This window comes from Octopus sinensis, linkage group LG5, assembly GCF_006345805.1.
Source record: "Octopus sinensis linkage group LG5, ASM634580v1, whole genome shotgun sequence".
In the NCBI taxonomy this organism is placed as follows: domain Eukaryota; kingdom Metazoa; phylum Mollusca; class Cephalopoda; order Octopoda; family Octopodidae; genus Octopus; species Octopus sinensis.
In genome coordinates, this window is record NC_043001.1 from 51,003,342 (window position 1) to 51,018,400 (window position 15,059).

The 15,059-nt window shown below is 33.2% G+C and overlaps 1 protein-coding gene across 5 annotated transcripts in view; it reads left to right on the forward strand.

Annotated features, from left to right (window-relative positions):
- Nucleotides 1-15,059, forward strand: part of LOC115212292 — a 284,252-nt gene that overhangs the window by 124,885 nt on the left and 144,308 nt on the right. For all 5 annotated transcript variants that reach the window (XR_003881705.2, XM_029781135.2, XM_036503427.1 and 2 more), the window contains 5 exons: nucleotides 3,065-3,238; nucleotides 7,007-7,201; nucleotides 9,136-9,333; nucleotides 10,712-10,897; nucleotides 12,161-12,400. Coding sequence is in view for 4 of the 5 variants with exons in the window: in XM_029781135.2 (XP_029636995.1) it covers nucleotides 3,065-3,238; nucleotides 7,007-7,201; nucleotides 9,136-9,333; nucleotides 10,712-10,897; nucleotides 12,161-12,400 (993 nt within the window). In the remaining variant the exon portion in view is untranslated. The remainder of the gene's footprint in view (nucleotides 1-3,064; nucleotides 3,239-7,006; nucleotides 7,202-9,135; nucleotides 9,334-10,711; nucleotides 10,898-12,160; nucleotides 12,401-15,059) is intronic.

The window sequence follows — 15,059 nt, forward strand, 5'->3', positions numbered from 1 at the left end:
TAGTATGAAATATGTCTAAAATCTTAAAAGATATTTAGAGATTCATGAGAGCAATTATATATTAGAGAGTAAAACAGTGGAATAGTTATATCTTAAAAATCGTAATAAAGATAAGTATATAATATTAGTAATATTGTATTAATAAATAAATAAAGTACAGCTGTTATTATTAGAAAGTTTTAAAATGTTTAAAAGTTCTTACAATCGTTTTTGTGAATATACTTCCTCTTTGATAAACATTGTTGGGAAGTATATCCGCTCATCAGAGAATTGAGTCGAAAGGACGAATTTCAGTGGAGGAAATTGAATAAGGAAAATGCTTTTTAAATCGTATGAGGAAAATGTTGTTTAAAAAATTATTGGTATTCATAAAATCAGACTTAGCTTTAGCGAGGATTGAGTTACAATTCAATCTTCGCTAAAGCTAAGTCTCATTTTATAGTTTCTCTATTTTATTTGATTATTGAACCGTTGTGTATTTGTTATTATTGTTGATATTATTTTTGTTTGATGTAATATTTTTATTTATTTATAATTTCTTGATAGCATTTTTTACATCTGATGTTTAATTGTTATAAAAGATTTTACGTTTTACATATCATTTAATTTGAGAATTTATAATGGTTAGACATTATTTCTTATTATAATTAGATATTATTTTCATTAAATCGTACTTTTTTTAAATATACTAGTTTTTATTTTAATATAATGTTTAACTTTTTATCGTATGATATATTAAATCTATAGATTTAATACATGGATATTAATATAATGAGTTTATATAATGGATTTGAGTGTATTTGTACTCTTTCAAAGTTTTGATTGTATTTTCATGAATGAAATCGATTGAGTTGATTAATTAGATGCTTATCTTTTTAAAATCTAGATAGATTATTCAGAATCGTTGAACTTAGTAATTTAGTTTGCTTATCAATATTAGTTAGTTTTTGCTATTATTTTGACTTTGATCGTTTTTATTATTGTTAATGTTATTGACTGGTTTAGTAGAGGACTGGTGATTGTGATTGTACATCTTCATAGTGTATTGTTCTTTGGTTTGAATATTTTAGCACCTTTCTTTAATTTGGGATTGATAGGTTTCTTACTTTCCATTAACTTATTATTCTTGTTATTATATATCATCATCATCATCATCATCAAACGATGATGATGATGATGATGATGATGATATATATATATAATATATTATATTATTTATTGATATATTAGTGGATTATGTATTTGTAATACTAGATTGAAGTTAATTAGGTATTATATTATTTGATATTTAGTCTATTTCATTATAGTTTGTAATATTAAATTTATAGATACTACACATGTATATTTATTATATGGTTAGCTTATGTAAGGAGTTTGTCTTTATTTGAAACATTTCTTATTTTGATTACAATTTAATGACTTGTTATAGCTTTGCATTTTTTATTTAATTTTAAAGTATTTAAATATTGAATTATTATTTTATTTTTCAATTATGTATATTTAGAATTTTCATATATATATATATATATATATATATATATATATTAAAGTATATATATTAAAGTATATTTATTAATTAATTATTTTACTGTTCTATTATATTTTTAACCTGATGAGCGACTATATTTATATGCAAGTGATTTCTCTACTACTATAATCATTTCTTAAATATAGCAGCGAAACGCGTGTCGTTTTTCTACCAATTATATACATTATATTATTCTTGTAATTTACTTAATCTTTACTTTTTAATTGTTATTTTAATTTTAACTTTTCTATTATATGTAATTTTCTAGATGGTGTAATTTAATTATTTATTATGAATTGATAAAAGGTGGTTTTTTACTAATATTTTATATATATATATATATATATATATTATATATATATATATATATATATATATATGTATATATATATATATATATATATATATATATATACTCATTACAGATATAGGGCGAAATATAATTAATTTAATAAAATCAACAAATTTCACCTAGTAGTATTTCGGTATGGAAAAGGACCATATTTGGTAAAATCTTATATAATTATAATAATAAGGGCTTTTTGCAACAAGTTGCTTAACCACATACTAAAAATTTTAGAAATAGCAGCCAAAGGACTACTATTTCCTTTTACTACAAAAATAAGTCTCCACAGACAATAATATTTGTAACTCACATATGGCAAAAAAAGAAGAAAAATAATGAAATCACACAGTCTTTGGTTAATTATGGACGTACGTTTCTGGATTAGAATCATAAGACTCATTTCCATCATCGACATAATATTCCTATAAATCTAGAAATGCTAGGAAAAATTACCTCCTATATTTTCGATCAAGCGACATCGAAAAATATAAAAGCTAATCAGCATATCCACATTTATATAGACAAGTGAATTCATATTTCCCTCCAGAATTTTTACCACGTGAGTCACAAAATTGTGTGAATCCAGAAACATACGTCCATAATTAACCGAAGACTGTGTGATTTCATTATTTTTCTTTTTTTGCCATATGTGAGTTACAAATATTGTTGTCTGTGGAGACTTATTTTTGTAGTATAAGGAAATAGTAGTCCTTGGCTGCTATTTCTAAAATTTTCGGTATGTGGTTAAGCAACTTGTTGCAAAAAACCCTTATTATTATAATTATATATATATATATATATATATATATATATATGTGTATATATATATGCATGTATGTATGTATGTATGTATGTATGTATGTATGTATGTGTGTGTGTATGTATGTACGTATATCATCATCATCATCATCATCATCATCGTTTAACATCTTCCTTCGATGTTGGCATGGGTTCAATTGTTTGACAGGAGCTGGCCAGGCAGAAAACTGCACCAAATTTCTGTGCCTGTTTTGGCATGGTTTTTATGGCTGGATGCTCTTCCTAACACCAACCACCCTGCAGAGTGGACTGAACACACACACACACACACACACACAGACACCCACGAACCTTAAATTTATGTATACCTACATATTTTTATTTTACACACACATATATACAAGATGGAATTTTTTGCATTCTACTTTCAGCTGTTGTTTGTGAAACCCCACAGATTGCAAATGCTACTATACTTTCATTACAAAATATCTTCTACTTCAATGATTCAGTAAAAGTTGTATGTTCAGAAGGGTATGAATTAGTAGGTAACTCAACTATAACCTGTCAACACTATGGCAACTGGACTTCTTTACCAACATGCGAAGGTAATTATTTCTTTCATATTTCTTCTTTGCTGTTTCACTCTCCTACACATACTTTTTCTTGAGGCGTGGCTTTTAGCATAACAACTGAAGACCTATCCTACTATTAACCATTTAACAGTAAAGTGAGAGTGGCAGCTATTTTTTAGTAAGGATGCATAAAACAGAATTATGTACCTTACATCAGGACATAACCTAATGGCTCTATATCAGTGATTCTCAACCAGGATCCCTATCATCCCTAGGGGTCAATATAAGATTTTAGGGCTGTCTATGCAAGAAAATAGTAAATTGGGGATGTACAGTAGTATAGTGTCTATGGAAAATATTCTAATTTGGATATATTTATTGCAAGAAACAGCAACAGTATATACTTGCAGGTAGGTTGCACTTTTTTTATCAAAACTTTTGATAAAAATCAGGTGTGAGACCTATTCACTTAACATCAAAGGTGTCAGAGGTAGAGGGTGATGTAACAGTAGTCAAGTTGATTTATTAATTAGATTACTTTCATAAAGTCACTTCCACAAAAATGTTTTAATATTTGTAAGCAAAGTTTTGATATAAAGGTGAATATTTGATAGTATTTAACAATAGTATTTAGCGAGCTGGCAGAAACATTAGCACAACAGGTGAAATGCTTACAATATTTCATTTGTCTTTACGTTCTGAGTTCAAATTCCACTGAGGTCGACTATGCCTCTCATCCTTTTGGTGTTGATAAATTAAGTACCAGTTGCATACTGAGGTTGATCTAATCGACTGGACTCCTCGCCCCAAAATTTCAGGCCTTGTGCCTAGAATAGAAAAGAATAGTTAACAAATATTAGTAATATTTACATAGAAAAGGGTCATGTAACTCCCCAAGTTATAATATGACCAATCTTTGATCAACTGCAAATACCTATTTTGACAAGCCCGAACTAAGGGTATGGCCTATCCACTGGTGCAACCTATCCGTGAGTTATATACAGTAAAATACTTTCTCAAATGTTTTATGTAGTTTAACCTATACAAGGTAATGTGTGGAAACCAAAATAGGAAGTTTGAAAGAAGTGTCCATAAAATTCATTTTTAAACATTGAATGGTTATAGGGATCCACCAGAAAAAAATAGTAATCAAAAGGTTCCATAGGAATTAAATGGTTGAGAACCACCACTCTATGTAATAATTGCTTTTACATTGATTATAGCTCAATGCTGTTCCTTAACCATTCAACACTGAAGTGGAAACAGAACCTAGTGTGTTATATTAGCTAGGTTAAACAAAGCAGAATTGTGTCCCTTACATAAAGACATACTCTTATGAGCTGTAATATTACAGCTGAAAGACTTCCTTATTACAAGCAAATGTCTATCCTTAATTAACCACTCATCACTGAAGTAGGATCAGAACCTGTTTATAACTATGGCAAATTAGACTGAGTCATGTACCTTGTATAAGGCTATAACATAATGGATGTAAGAAATGATTTTTTGAAGTAATGATCATCTGGTTAAGGAAACTTAGAGTTTTGCTTTGATCAAGAATGAGGACAGAAACAGGTGTGCTGCTGTTTTAAAGGAGATACATGGTTACCCAGCCAGAGGGAAGAGAAAGAAAGAGAGAGACAGCAGGAGTGCGAGAGAGAGTAGGAGAGAGATGGTGGCGAAGTGCCAGGATATACTTATAAGGAACAGGGATCAGAGCATAGATGGGATGATAGAATAATGGAAGAGCCAGGGCATACCCTGAAGGCATGGAGGTCATGATATAGGTGACAGGGTATTTCCAAAGAAGTATGAGTAGGGAATGGGGGTGGGGAATGCAGGAAACTGGTGAGAACCTGAGTATATAAAGGGGGAGGGGAATTTCAGGATAGCAATGATACAGTGAGCAGGGCAGTGAGGACAGGATTGGCGAGTGAAAGATTATCTTGTTGCATGAAAGAGGAAATGTGAGGAAGAGAAGGATGTGCAGTTTGGGAGAAGAGAGTAGTTTGGTTTGAGTGTTTGGGGTAGAGTGTGTGAAAAGTTTTATTGTTATATGTGGGTGGGACACACAGAGCTTCTAGAACTCCAATGTGGGTGAGTCTTCTCAAGAACCTCACATTGCCAGACATCATGGTCCATTATCATTTCCTCCATAAGCTCCAACATCCTGAGATTGGTCCTTATGACTTCATCGCATGTCTTCCTTGGTTTCCCTCTTCCACAGGTACCATCCACTTTCAGTGATCAACACTTCCTTATACAGCTGTCTTTATTCATATGCATCACATGTCCAAACTAGCATAGTCTTCTCTCTGGCATGCTGCATTTGATTCCTCAAAATGAATATACATTACTGTGATATTGTTTTATAACTGGACGACCTTTTTGGTGTTGACCTTTTCCTTTTTACAGTTCTATAATTAAGAGATGAGGAATTATGTACATTATTTACATTATTTATATTTGACCTCATCTTGTTTGTTGTTAACACAACGTTTCGGCTGATCAGCCTTCATCAGGTGTCTTGGGGAAATTCTCAACCTGGGTTCTCATTCCTAAGGTATTTTTTGATGTTATTATTATTATTATTAAGGTCACTGCCTGGAATCGAACTTGGAATGCCCATGAGCATATGTCGTATTGGTTAAGAGTGCGGGCTACTAACCCAAAGATTCCAAGTTCGATTCCAAGCAGTGACCTTAATAATAATAATAATAACATCAAAAAATACCTTAGGAATGAGAACCCAGGTTGAAAATTTCCCCAAGACACCTGATGAAGGCTGGAGGGTATATCAGCTGAAGTGTTGTGTTAACAACAAACAAGATGAGGACACATATCCGTCAAATATAAATAATGTAAACAATGTAAATAATGTACTTTTCCTTTCTGTTTTTTTTTTTAGTGAAAAGCCAGTGGATAATTTGTTAAGGAGGAGGAAAATAAAGAAATGACAGTATACTTCCCCATTTGTAGTTTTGCACATTTTCATGTGAATGGTGCAGGTTGCAAGCATTAACACAGACACACAGACTCTTTTTCTCTCACACACACACATGCACCCACACACTCACAGATAATAGGCTTTGTATGGTTTGTTTTCCAAATTCACCCACAAGGCATTGGTTTTGGATTCAGTCCCATTACATGGTACCTTGGGCAAATGGGTTTGTAAATAAACCCATTTGCCCCCCCCCCTCCCCCAAAGCCTGTCTCATACACACACACACACGCACACAGTATACTGTTCCATGATAGTAAGATCAACAAAAAAAAAGCAATCTATCTGGTGAGGGATAAATATTATTTAAAGACCACAGTGTATATTTTTATGAGTTACTAATAATTTTACACAATGAAAATACAGACACCACTTTTTATAACATGTCTGGTGCCTTCATGCAATCCTCAGGCTGTGCACACATGGTATATACAAGCTAGATGCTCTTTCTAATACCAATCACTTTACAGAATGCGCTATATTTCTTACAACTAAATTCTACTTACTTTGTCTCTTCTAGAAAGCTCAGTAATAAGCAGTTTCTATTCACTACAGTTTCCATAGCAATAATGATGATGACTTTATAATGACAACAACAATGATACTTTTGCTGATGACAATGATGGCAATAATTATGATGATAATCATGGTGTCAACATTATTATTATCATGATGTTGAACATGTGAATGTATAAGATAATAATGATGATGATGTTGACAGTGATAATAATGTGGACATATGAAGATCCAAGTGTGATTTAAACTAATGTTTTTTTTCTTTTGTTGCTGTTTTATAGAGGCTGAGTGCCCTCCTGTGGAAAGGAATGTTTTTACATTCGAGGGTACAGTTGACCCAGCTGGTAAGACAAAGTATGGTGAAATCGTAAATATTACCTGTAATATAAATGTGCAGAAAGTATATCAAAGAAGATGTCTGTATGACTTGAAGAATAAAATATTCACGACTTTGGGAGAGAGTTCAAAATGTCACAGTAAGTAAAATAAATTCAAGTGATTTGTGTTTTCTCATTTACTTTCTTTAGGCAGTGTTAATCATCTTTATGAATCTGTAATGATGAGGTCTCCAAAATGTAGCAACTATGATTGAATGTGAAGATGCATTGGAGAAATGAATGAATGAGGAACTGTTGATTATGAAGGTGGTTGTTGTGTGTACACATAGTTTGTAAATGCTTTGCTTGCTTGCTTAATGCTTTTGCTTTATGGGACTCGGGTCATCCCAGGCTAGTGGTCACAGAGACAGCATCAAGTGTAGCACTGACCAGGTCCACCAGTGCTCTCCATCACTGGCAGTCCTGTGCCAGCCCCTCTGCATCCTCCAAGGTAATGTCGAACCTGGAGATCTTACCCAATCACATCAAGCTATCTGATGTGGGGCCTGCCATGAGGCCACTTCCAGCTTGCAGCTGCTGTGTTGAATGAAAGTAGAGCTCCAGTAGGATGATCTAGTAGGAGATAGAGAATATGTCCATACCAGAACATGTGATGAATAGCTATGAGGTAGGAGGCTGCAGGTTGATGCATGTGTGCATGCAGTTCTTTGTTGGCAACCAGTTTAATGCCACCACATAGTCCTTGGATACCTTTAATACAGTGTGTTCTGTTGCTAGCATTCAGATCAGATCTTTGGTTTGAGGATAGCTTTGCCCCCCCCCCACCCCCCACTAAACTCAAAAGTGCTATGAAATGCCATGGTCTCCTGATTAAGAAGTAAGAAAATATTTGATCCTAATTGAGCAGATGTATGATCAATGACATTCCAAACATGACCATCTCATCATCCATTCTGACATAGTGTATCCTGGAACACATAATCCAATGTGTCCTTCCATTTTTAAGATGATGGTAGGTTATCATTCTTGGGATATTTAATTGCTATTTCTAGCTTGTTGGCTTGTGTGACAAAGTAGAAATAACAGGAGGAAGAGGGTCATGTGCAGCTGGTTAACATGGGTACAAATGACATGCAGTTTGTTATATCAAAGGAGCAGAATTTGTTGTAGTTGCAATGGAAGATATTAGTGATTGAAACATTGGTTGCATAATTTAGCTTTAAATATGATCCAAAGTAGTGTCTCTCATAGGAGACAAAAAAATCTATGTTGCTGAAATTGGAGTTTGTATAATATGCCATTGTGGAGGCGCGTGGCTTAGTAATTAGGGTGTCAGCATCATGATTGTAAGATTGTGGTTTCGATTCCTGGACCGGGCGACGCATTGTGTTCTTGAGCAAAACACTTCATTTCATGTTGCTCCAGTCCATTCAGCTGGTAAAAATGAGTAACCTGTGATGGACTGGCATCCTGTCCAGTTGGGAACACATACACCATTGAAACCAGGATACTGAGCCCATAAGCCTGGCTAGGCTTTAAAAGGGTGCAAAGAAAAAGAATAATATGCCATCATCATTTAATGTCTGTTTTTCATGCTGGCATGAGTTGGATGGTTTGAAAGGAGCTGGCAATTCAGAAAACTGCACCAAACTCCACTGTCTGGTTTAGCAGGGTTTCTACAGCTGGATGCCCTTCCTAACACTAACCACTTCACACTCTAAACAGAGTACTTTTTGGTGATTAAATTTTTAAAAAAATTTTATAATAATTTGTGAAGTATATTTGCCACTTAAATGTGGCGAACCACTAAGGGTGGATGCTACTGTAGCTTGTAGCCCCAGGAGAACATCTCCAGCTGGCTATTGACACACTTTCTGTGCCCTATCAGTATTTGCAGAAAGTGTGTCAATAGCCAGCTGGAGAAGATGTTCTCCTGGGGCTACAAGCTACAGTAGCATCCACCCTTAGTGGTTAGCCACATGTAAGTGGCAAATATACTTCACATTGTCGTGCAGCTACTATTTATACCTCATTCAGAGATTTATTATTGCTTTATAATAATTATTTTGCAGCTATTGACTGTGGCCAACCTAAACAGATTCCAGGAATGGTAATGCCTGACCAGTTTAACTGCACACATCATGGATGCTCTTTTGAGTTTCAGTGCCTTCAGCCATTATTTAAAGTTGCTGGTGAAAGTGCAATGAAGAATCAAACAGTGATTTGTGGCAAAACTGGCCGATGGACATTTAATAATTTAACTTGTGTTGGTAAGTATGTCTGCTTTGTGTTGATTTTAGGTTGTTCAGGGATTACTATCAGGTTATCTAATAGTATAATTTACTATGACCTGTTGTGACGTAAATTTTTATGACATAGATTGAATTGGCTGAGTTATTAGAACTTTGGATAGAACATCTAGTAGTATTTGTTTCAGCTCTGTGTGCTGAGAGTTCAAATCCTGCCTAGGTCAATTTGGCTTATCATTCTTTTGGAGGAGTGTGAGGTGTGTGTGTGTGATGGGAGTTAGTAAAAAAATAAATTGCCAGTCCATGGTAATGGATTGGCTAGAATGTTAAAGCATTGGACGACATCTTGTAGCATCTGTTTTTTCTGAGTCTAAATCCCGTGTTTTTTGTCACCAGAAAGACAAAAAACAAAAACTTGTTTTGCTACTCAGGAAAAGGCTGTTGTGAGTTAGGGAAATCTTTAAACATATGGTTAAGTATTTCATCTGATTAATCTAAATAGCAGCATACCAGCTGACAGAGGAAATTGAAAGGGAATCAAGTCTTGTACATTCGGAAAAAGAAAGAGGAGGAAGAAGAAAGATTACATATTAGAATATCATTCCATATGAATTCATATTTTAGGGCAAGGATTTATAATTTAAATGATATTTTCTTCCCCTGATATAATTTCATTCCCATCTATGATGCTTTAAGGAAATATTAAACTCGATTGTTGACAAGTACTTTTATTTTAAAGAGACTGGAAGGATGAAAGACAAAGTTGGCCTCGGCTAGATTTGAACTCAAAACAAATTTAACTAATGTAACAAATATTTCGTCAGAAGCTCTAAGGATTTTGTTAATCTCTTACATAATTTTACCTGATATGATATAAACTGATACGATATAACAAAATAGGTGATCTGTTATGAAATAGCATATCATATAGGGTGATATGATATGACTTCAATTGATGTATGATACAATTCTTTCTAGCTGAGGTACAAATATGGGGGAAGGGGGTTAGTGAATTACATTGACCCCTATGTTCAAATCGTACTTACTTTATTGACCTTGAGAGGATAAAAGACAAAGTTAACCTTAGTGGAATTTGAACTCAGAACGTAAAACTGTAAGAAATGCCACTAAGTATTTTGTCTGGTATGCTAAGGTCTGCTAGTTTGCTGTCCTTCATACATGATACAATATATTTTATTTCTAATTAAATAAACAATAACAACCTTGTCCTAATTTAATCAACAAACCTGTCAAATGCAAAGTTGTCTTTGTCCATTAATTAAATTTTCTATAGGATTTTCTCTGTGTTTAATTAGGAAACAATAACTTTGCATAGCGAATTTAAATGTTTTCCATATCAAGTTAAATTTTTTTTTACTTTGTTTGGTTCTTTTGTCAGGTCCATCATGCAGTGACCCTGGTACTCCACCAGATGCAAGACAAAATTTCACTTCCTACGAAGTAGGAAATTTAGTCCAATATGTTTGTTTGCGACCTGGATACAAACCAAAACCTCTTTATCCCTTAAAATGTGTTGTGATAAATAATGCAGCACAATGGAATCATACAACTCCTGTATGTGTTGGTATGTATAATGTTAACACTGATAAGCATATACAAGTGAATGAAAACACTAATAATTACACACTCTAGGGTTGTCAGATAACAAGAAACATTTTAAAATAAAGTCACATTAAAAATTAAATGAATAGATAAAGAAATTGTCGAGAATGTCCAAATAACAAAGAATGATTATTAAAAAATTGTAGTACTGCAGTACATACCAAAAATAAGAATCAATTAAAAGTACAACGGCAACAAAGTTCACTTATCTTAAATTAATCATGTGCTTTGATGTGCTTTGTTCTAAAACAACGGGTCACAAATTTTCACAGCTCAGCATTTCCTTTCGCTGAATGACATATATGTTTCTTTATTACCCACAAGGGGCTAAACATAGAGGGGACAAACAAGAACAGACAAATTGATTAAGTCGATTACATCGACCCCAGTGCATAACTGGTACTTAATTTATCAACCCCGAAAGGATGAAAGGCAAAATCAACCTCGGCGGAATTTGAACTGAGAACGTAACAGCAGACGAAACACGGCTACGCATTTCGCCCGGTGTGCTAACAGTTCTGCCAGCTCACCACCTATCGCTGAATGACATATAACAAACACCCCTTTCCTATGTTTACAATATACCTACCAAAAGAGGCAATAACAATATTTTAAACAAATGAGCAATGTTGTTTATTTGCAATCTTCTGTGAAATGAGGTCCAGCCATTGTATTATTTGAAGGATTAGGAAAAATATTATCTATCTTGAAAGCAGCCATTGATCAAGCTATAGAAAATAAAAAAACTGTCTCTAGGAATTTTATCTGGTCTATGCAAATGTAGAAAAGTGGATATTTAAATAATTAACCACCTTGATTATGTTTGTATGTGTGTGGAAGCCCTGTAGGTGGATTGCGTAAGCATATACTGAAAGAAGCCCATTACTTTTGTGTGTGTGTTTGAGTGTACGTATGCATGTGTGTGTATGCATGTGTATGTATGCATGTGTATGTGCATGAGTTTGCTTGTGTCTTGTATTAACATTATGTATTGGTGGTAAATGATTATCACCATCATACAGACACTATTGTTTGTTTCCAGACTCCTATAAAGACATGTCTGGTCACAGGCAACATTACTTTGTTTGGAAACAGGTGAGAATTGGCAACAGAAAGGGTATCCAGCCATAAAAAAAAAATCTACTCCTGCAAATCCCATCTGTCCCAAACAAGCATGGGAAAATAGGTGTTAAAATGATAATGATTACGATTTCTTTAATTGCAGATGTTGAGAAACCAACATTTAAAAACTGTCCACCAAAAATTCTTTATGTTGAAAGGCTGTCTCGTCTCAACAGAGAAACACCCATAGCTCAAGATAATTCTAAATACCTGAAATCAGTCATTGTGAGGCCAATACTCTTTCATATAAACCAAACAATCTTAATTGACACCCCAGTTACATATGTTGCAGAAGATGATGCAGGCAATGTAGCTGAATGCACATTCCAGATTGCTATTATTGGTAAGTTTAACCTTTAGCACACTGTATTTTCTCTAGAATTGTTTCCCCTGCCACTGTCCTGTACTAAAGGGGAGAAAACTCATACAGTGACATGATGCACCTACACTGTGCTAAAGGTTAACAGTCACTTTTATCTTATAATAGACTTTATCAATTAAAACTAATGAGTGATAAATAGTCTTAGATTCTATTGCTCTGTAAATAGCTTAACATAAGTTCATTAAGTATATTGTATACACAATCACTGTTAACTGTATGACAATGTGAACACTTAAAATGCCATTCTAAAATAATGTTTATGAAGTCTACAGTTTAATAGTTTAAAATTCAACTAGCTCAGCTTATATTTTACACACACTCTCTCTCTTTCTATCTCTCTCTCTCTCTCTCTCTCTCTCTCTCTCTCTTTCTCAGATTAACAAAGATATATTATGTAAATCTCAAAATTGCTTGAAATTTAGTGATTTAGTTTATGCTTTTAAATTTTTGTTTATATTTTGTTTATTCAGAAAAATGAGTTGTGCCCATGACACTTTCTAGGGCCTTGGAGAATACAGGAAGGGAGAGGGGAGAAAAAGGTATTTGTAAACTGAAGACTTGGCCCTAATCCTTGCAACAGAGCAGAATCCTCTGCTTAAGGTAACCAAATACCATGTCAGCCACAGTGGAATTTGAACTCAGAATGCAAGAATCTAGAATAAATACTACAAGGCATTTCATTTGATGATGTAACAAGTCTGCCACTATAGCAATTTAAAGGGCTTTTAGTGTGTGTGTGTGTGTGTGTGTGTTTGTGTGTGTGTGTGTGTGTGTATATATATATATATATATATATATATATATATATATATATATATATATATATATATATATATATATTTATAGTTCAAATTTACAGAAAACAAAAGACGAAGACAGATGAAGGAACAACAAGCAGGTGTATTAGTTTAACACTTGGGAAGAATGGAAAAGTCTTTGATGTTTTGAGCATATGCTCTTTGGCAGAAAGGATTGAGAGGAAAAAAATGGGAGAGAACAAAAATAAAACAGAAAGAAAAATGTGTAGGGATTAACAGCTCAACATGATGAAATGGTCCTATATGTATATAGGACAGTCACCATATTTCCTTCCATATTGGCTAACTCTGATGAGCATAAAGTTATATAATCAGATTGTTACATAACACTTTATTGTATTCTTTACATGAAACCAATTGGTAAGATCAGCCACAATGGATATTTAATACTATACTTTTCTGATAATACACACACACACACACACACACACACACACACATACACATACACACACACACACACACACACATATACATACATATATATATATATATATATATAGCAGTTTAATGTATTTTATTGTGTTAGAAGTTTAATAAATATATTTGATGTTGCAGTTTAAAGGTTTTCTTATGCTTACCTTAGATCAAAGGTTCTCAACCCATTTTGGCCAAAGGCTCCCTTTTGACCCTTGGAGTTACAAATAGATCCCCCCTCAAAATAGTTTTATTTTTCAATATACTACTTATGTTGATATCAGTAGATAATGATTAAAAAATAAAGGATGCCGTTTTACATATGCACTTGTACGCAGTTAGGAGTACAGATGTACAAATTGAAATGCGAAAAAACGAAATAATGAATTGAAAGTTTGGTAATTGTGTTTATTTCCACCATGTGACACTTATGAGATCAGCATGTTATTTATCGAAAATGTGCTTTTTGGTACAAATAAATGCTGATGAAATCATTTCAAACCCTTCTGATGTCCCTTATCAAAACAGCTAGAACTTGTGCAACAATTTGACATATAAGTTATTGTCACCTGGGAAGAGGATTTTTTTATGCTCAAGAAAGAGAGTGTATTTGATAGAAATTGGTGAAATACATATGTACTTCATATGAGTAGCAAATTGTTGAGGATGGTATTCACTGTGCTTAGATCTAGTTAGTTTGAGTTACAAAATCAGCCCCCTTTTAAAATGACGTAAAAAATCGGAAAATTTTTCATATTAAACATTCATTTCTTATTCAGGATCTAGTTTGTTTCATTCACAAAATCTGCATATTTTAAAAGGAAGTAAAAAATCTGACAATTGGTTATCTTGATGCAGCTTTTCATGCTTATTTCTATGAAGTCATGAACTCCCGGAGAAAAAATTTAAGACACACAAAATCCATTTTTTACTTCATGGTTTTAAAATACGGACAGTCTGAATCTACCATTCGTTTCTCTTTATAATTTCCATATAATTTTTTAAACACTTCAAAATCCAAATTGCATAAATATGTGTGCCAGCAACAGTAGTTAAAAATTAAGGAAATAGATTTTTGGGAAATCTCTTATTATGACTGACTTTTATTCCATTATTCTAATATCTTCTGAAACTAAATACATATACATGTATAAATGCATACAGAATCATACACATACATTTTTACAGAGTGTTATATACATCCTTGTATATATATATATATATATATATATTGGCATATCTACACAATTGTGCCCCCAAAATTTGCTTCTTCATAACCTTGAGAAAATTACATATTTGTTTTCTATAAATATGCTTCAGATCCTGTAGATGCTGATTAAATTGGAATTCATTGCCCACCATCACCTCAACTTGACAACTGGTAT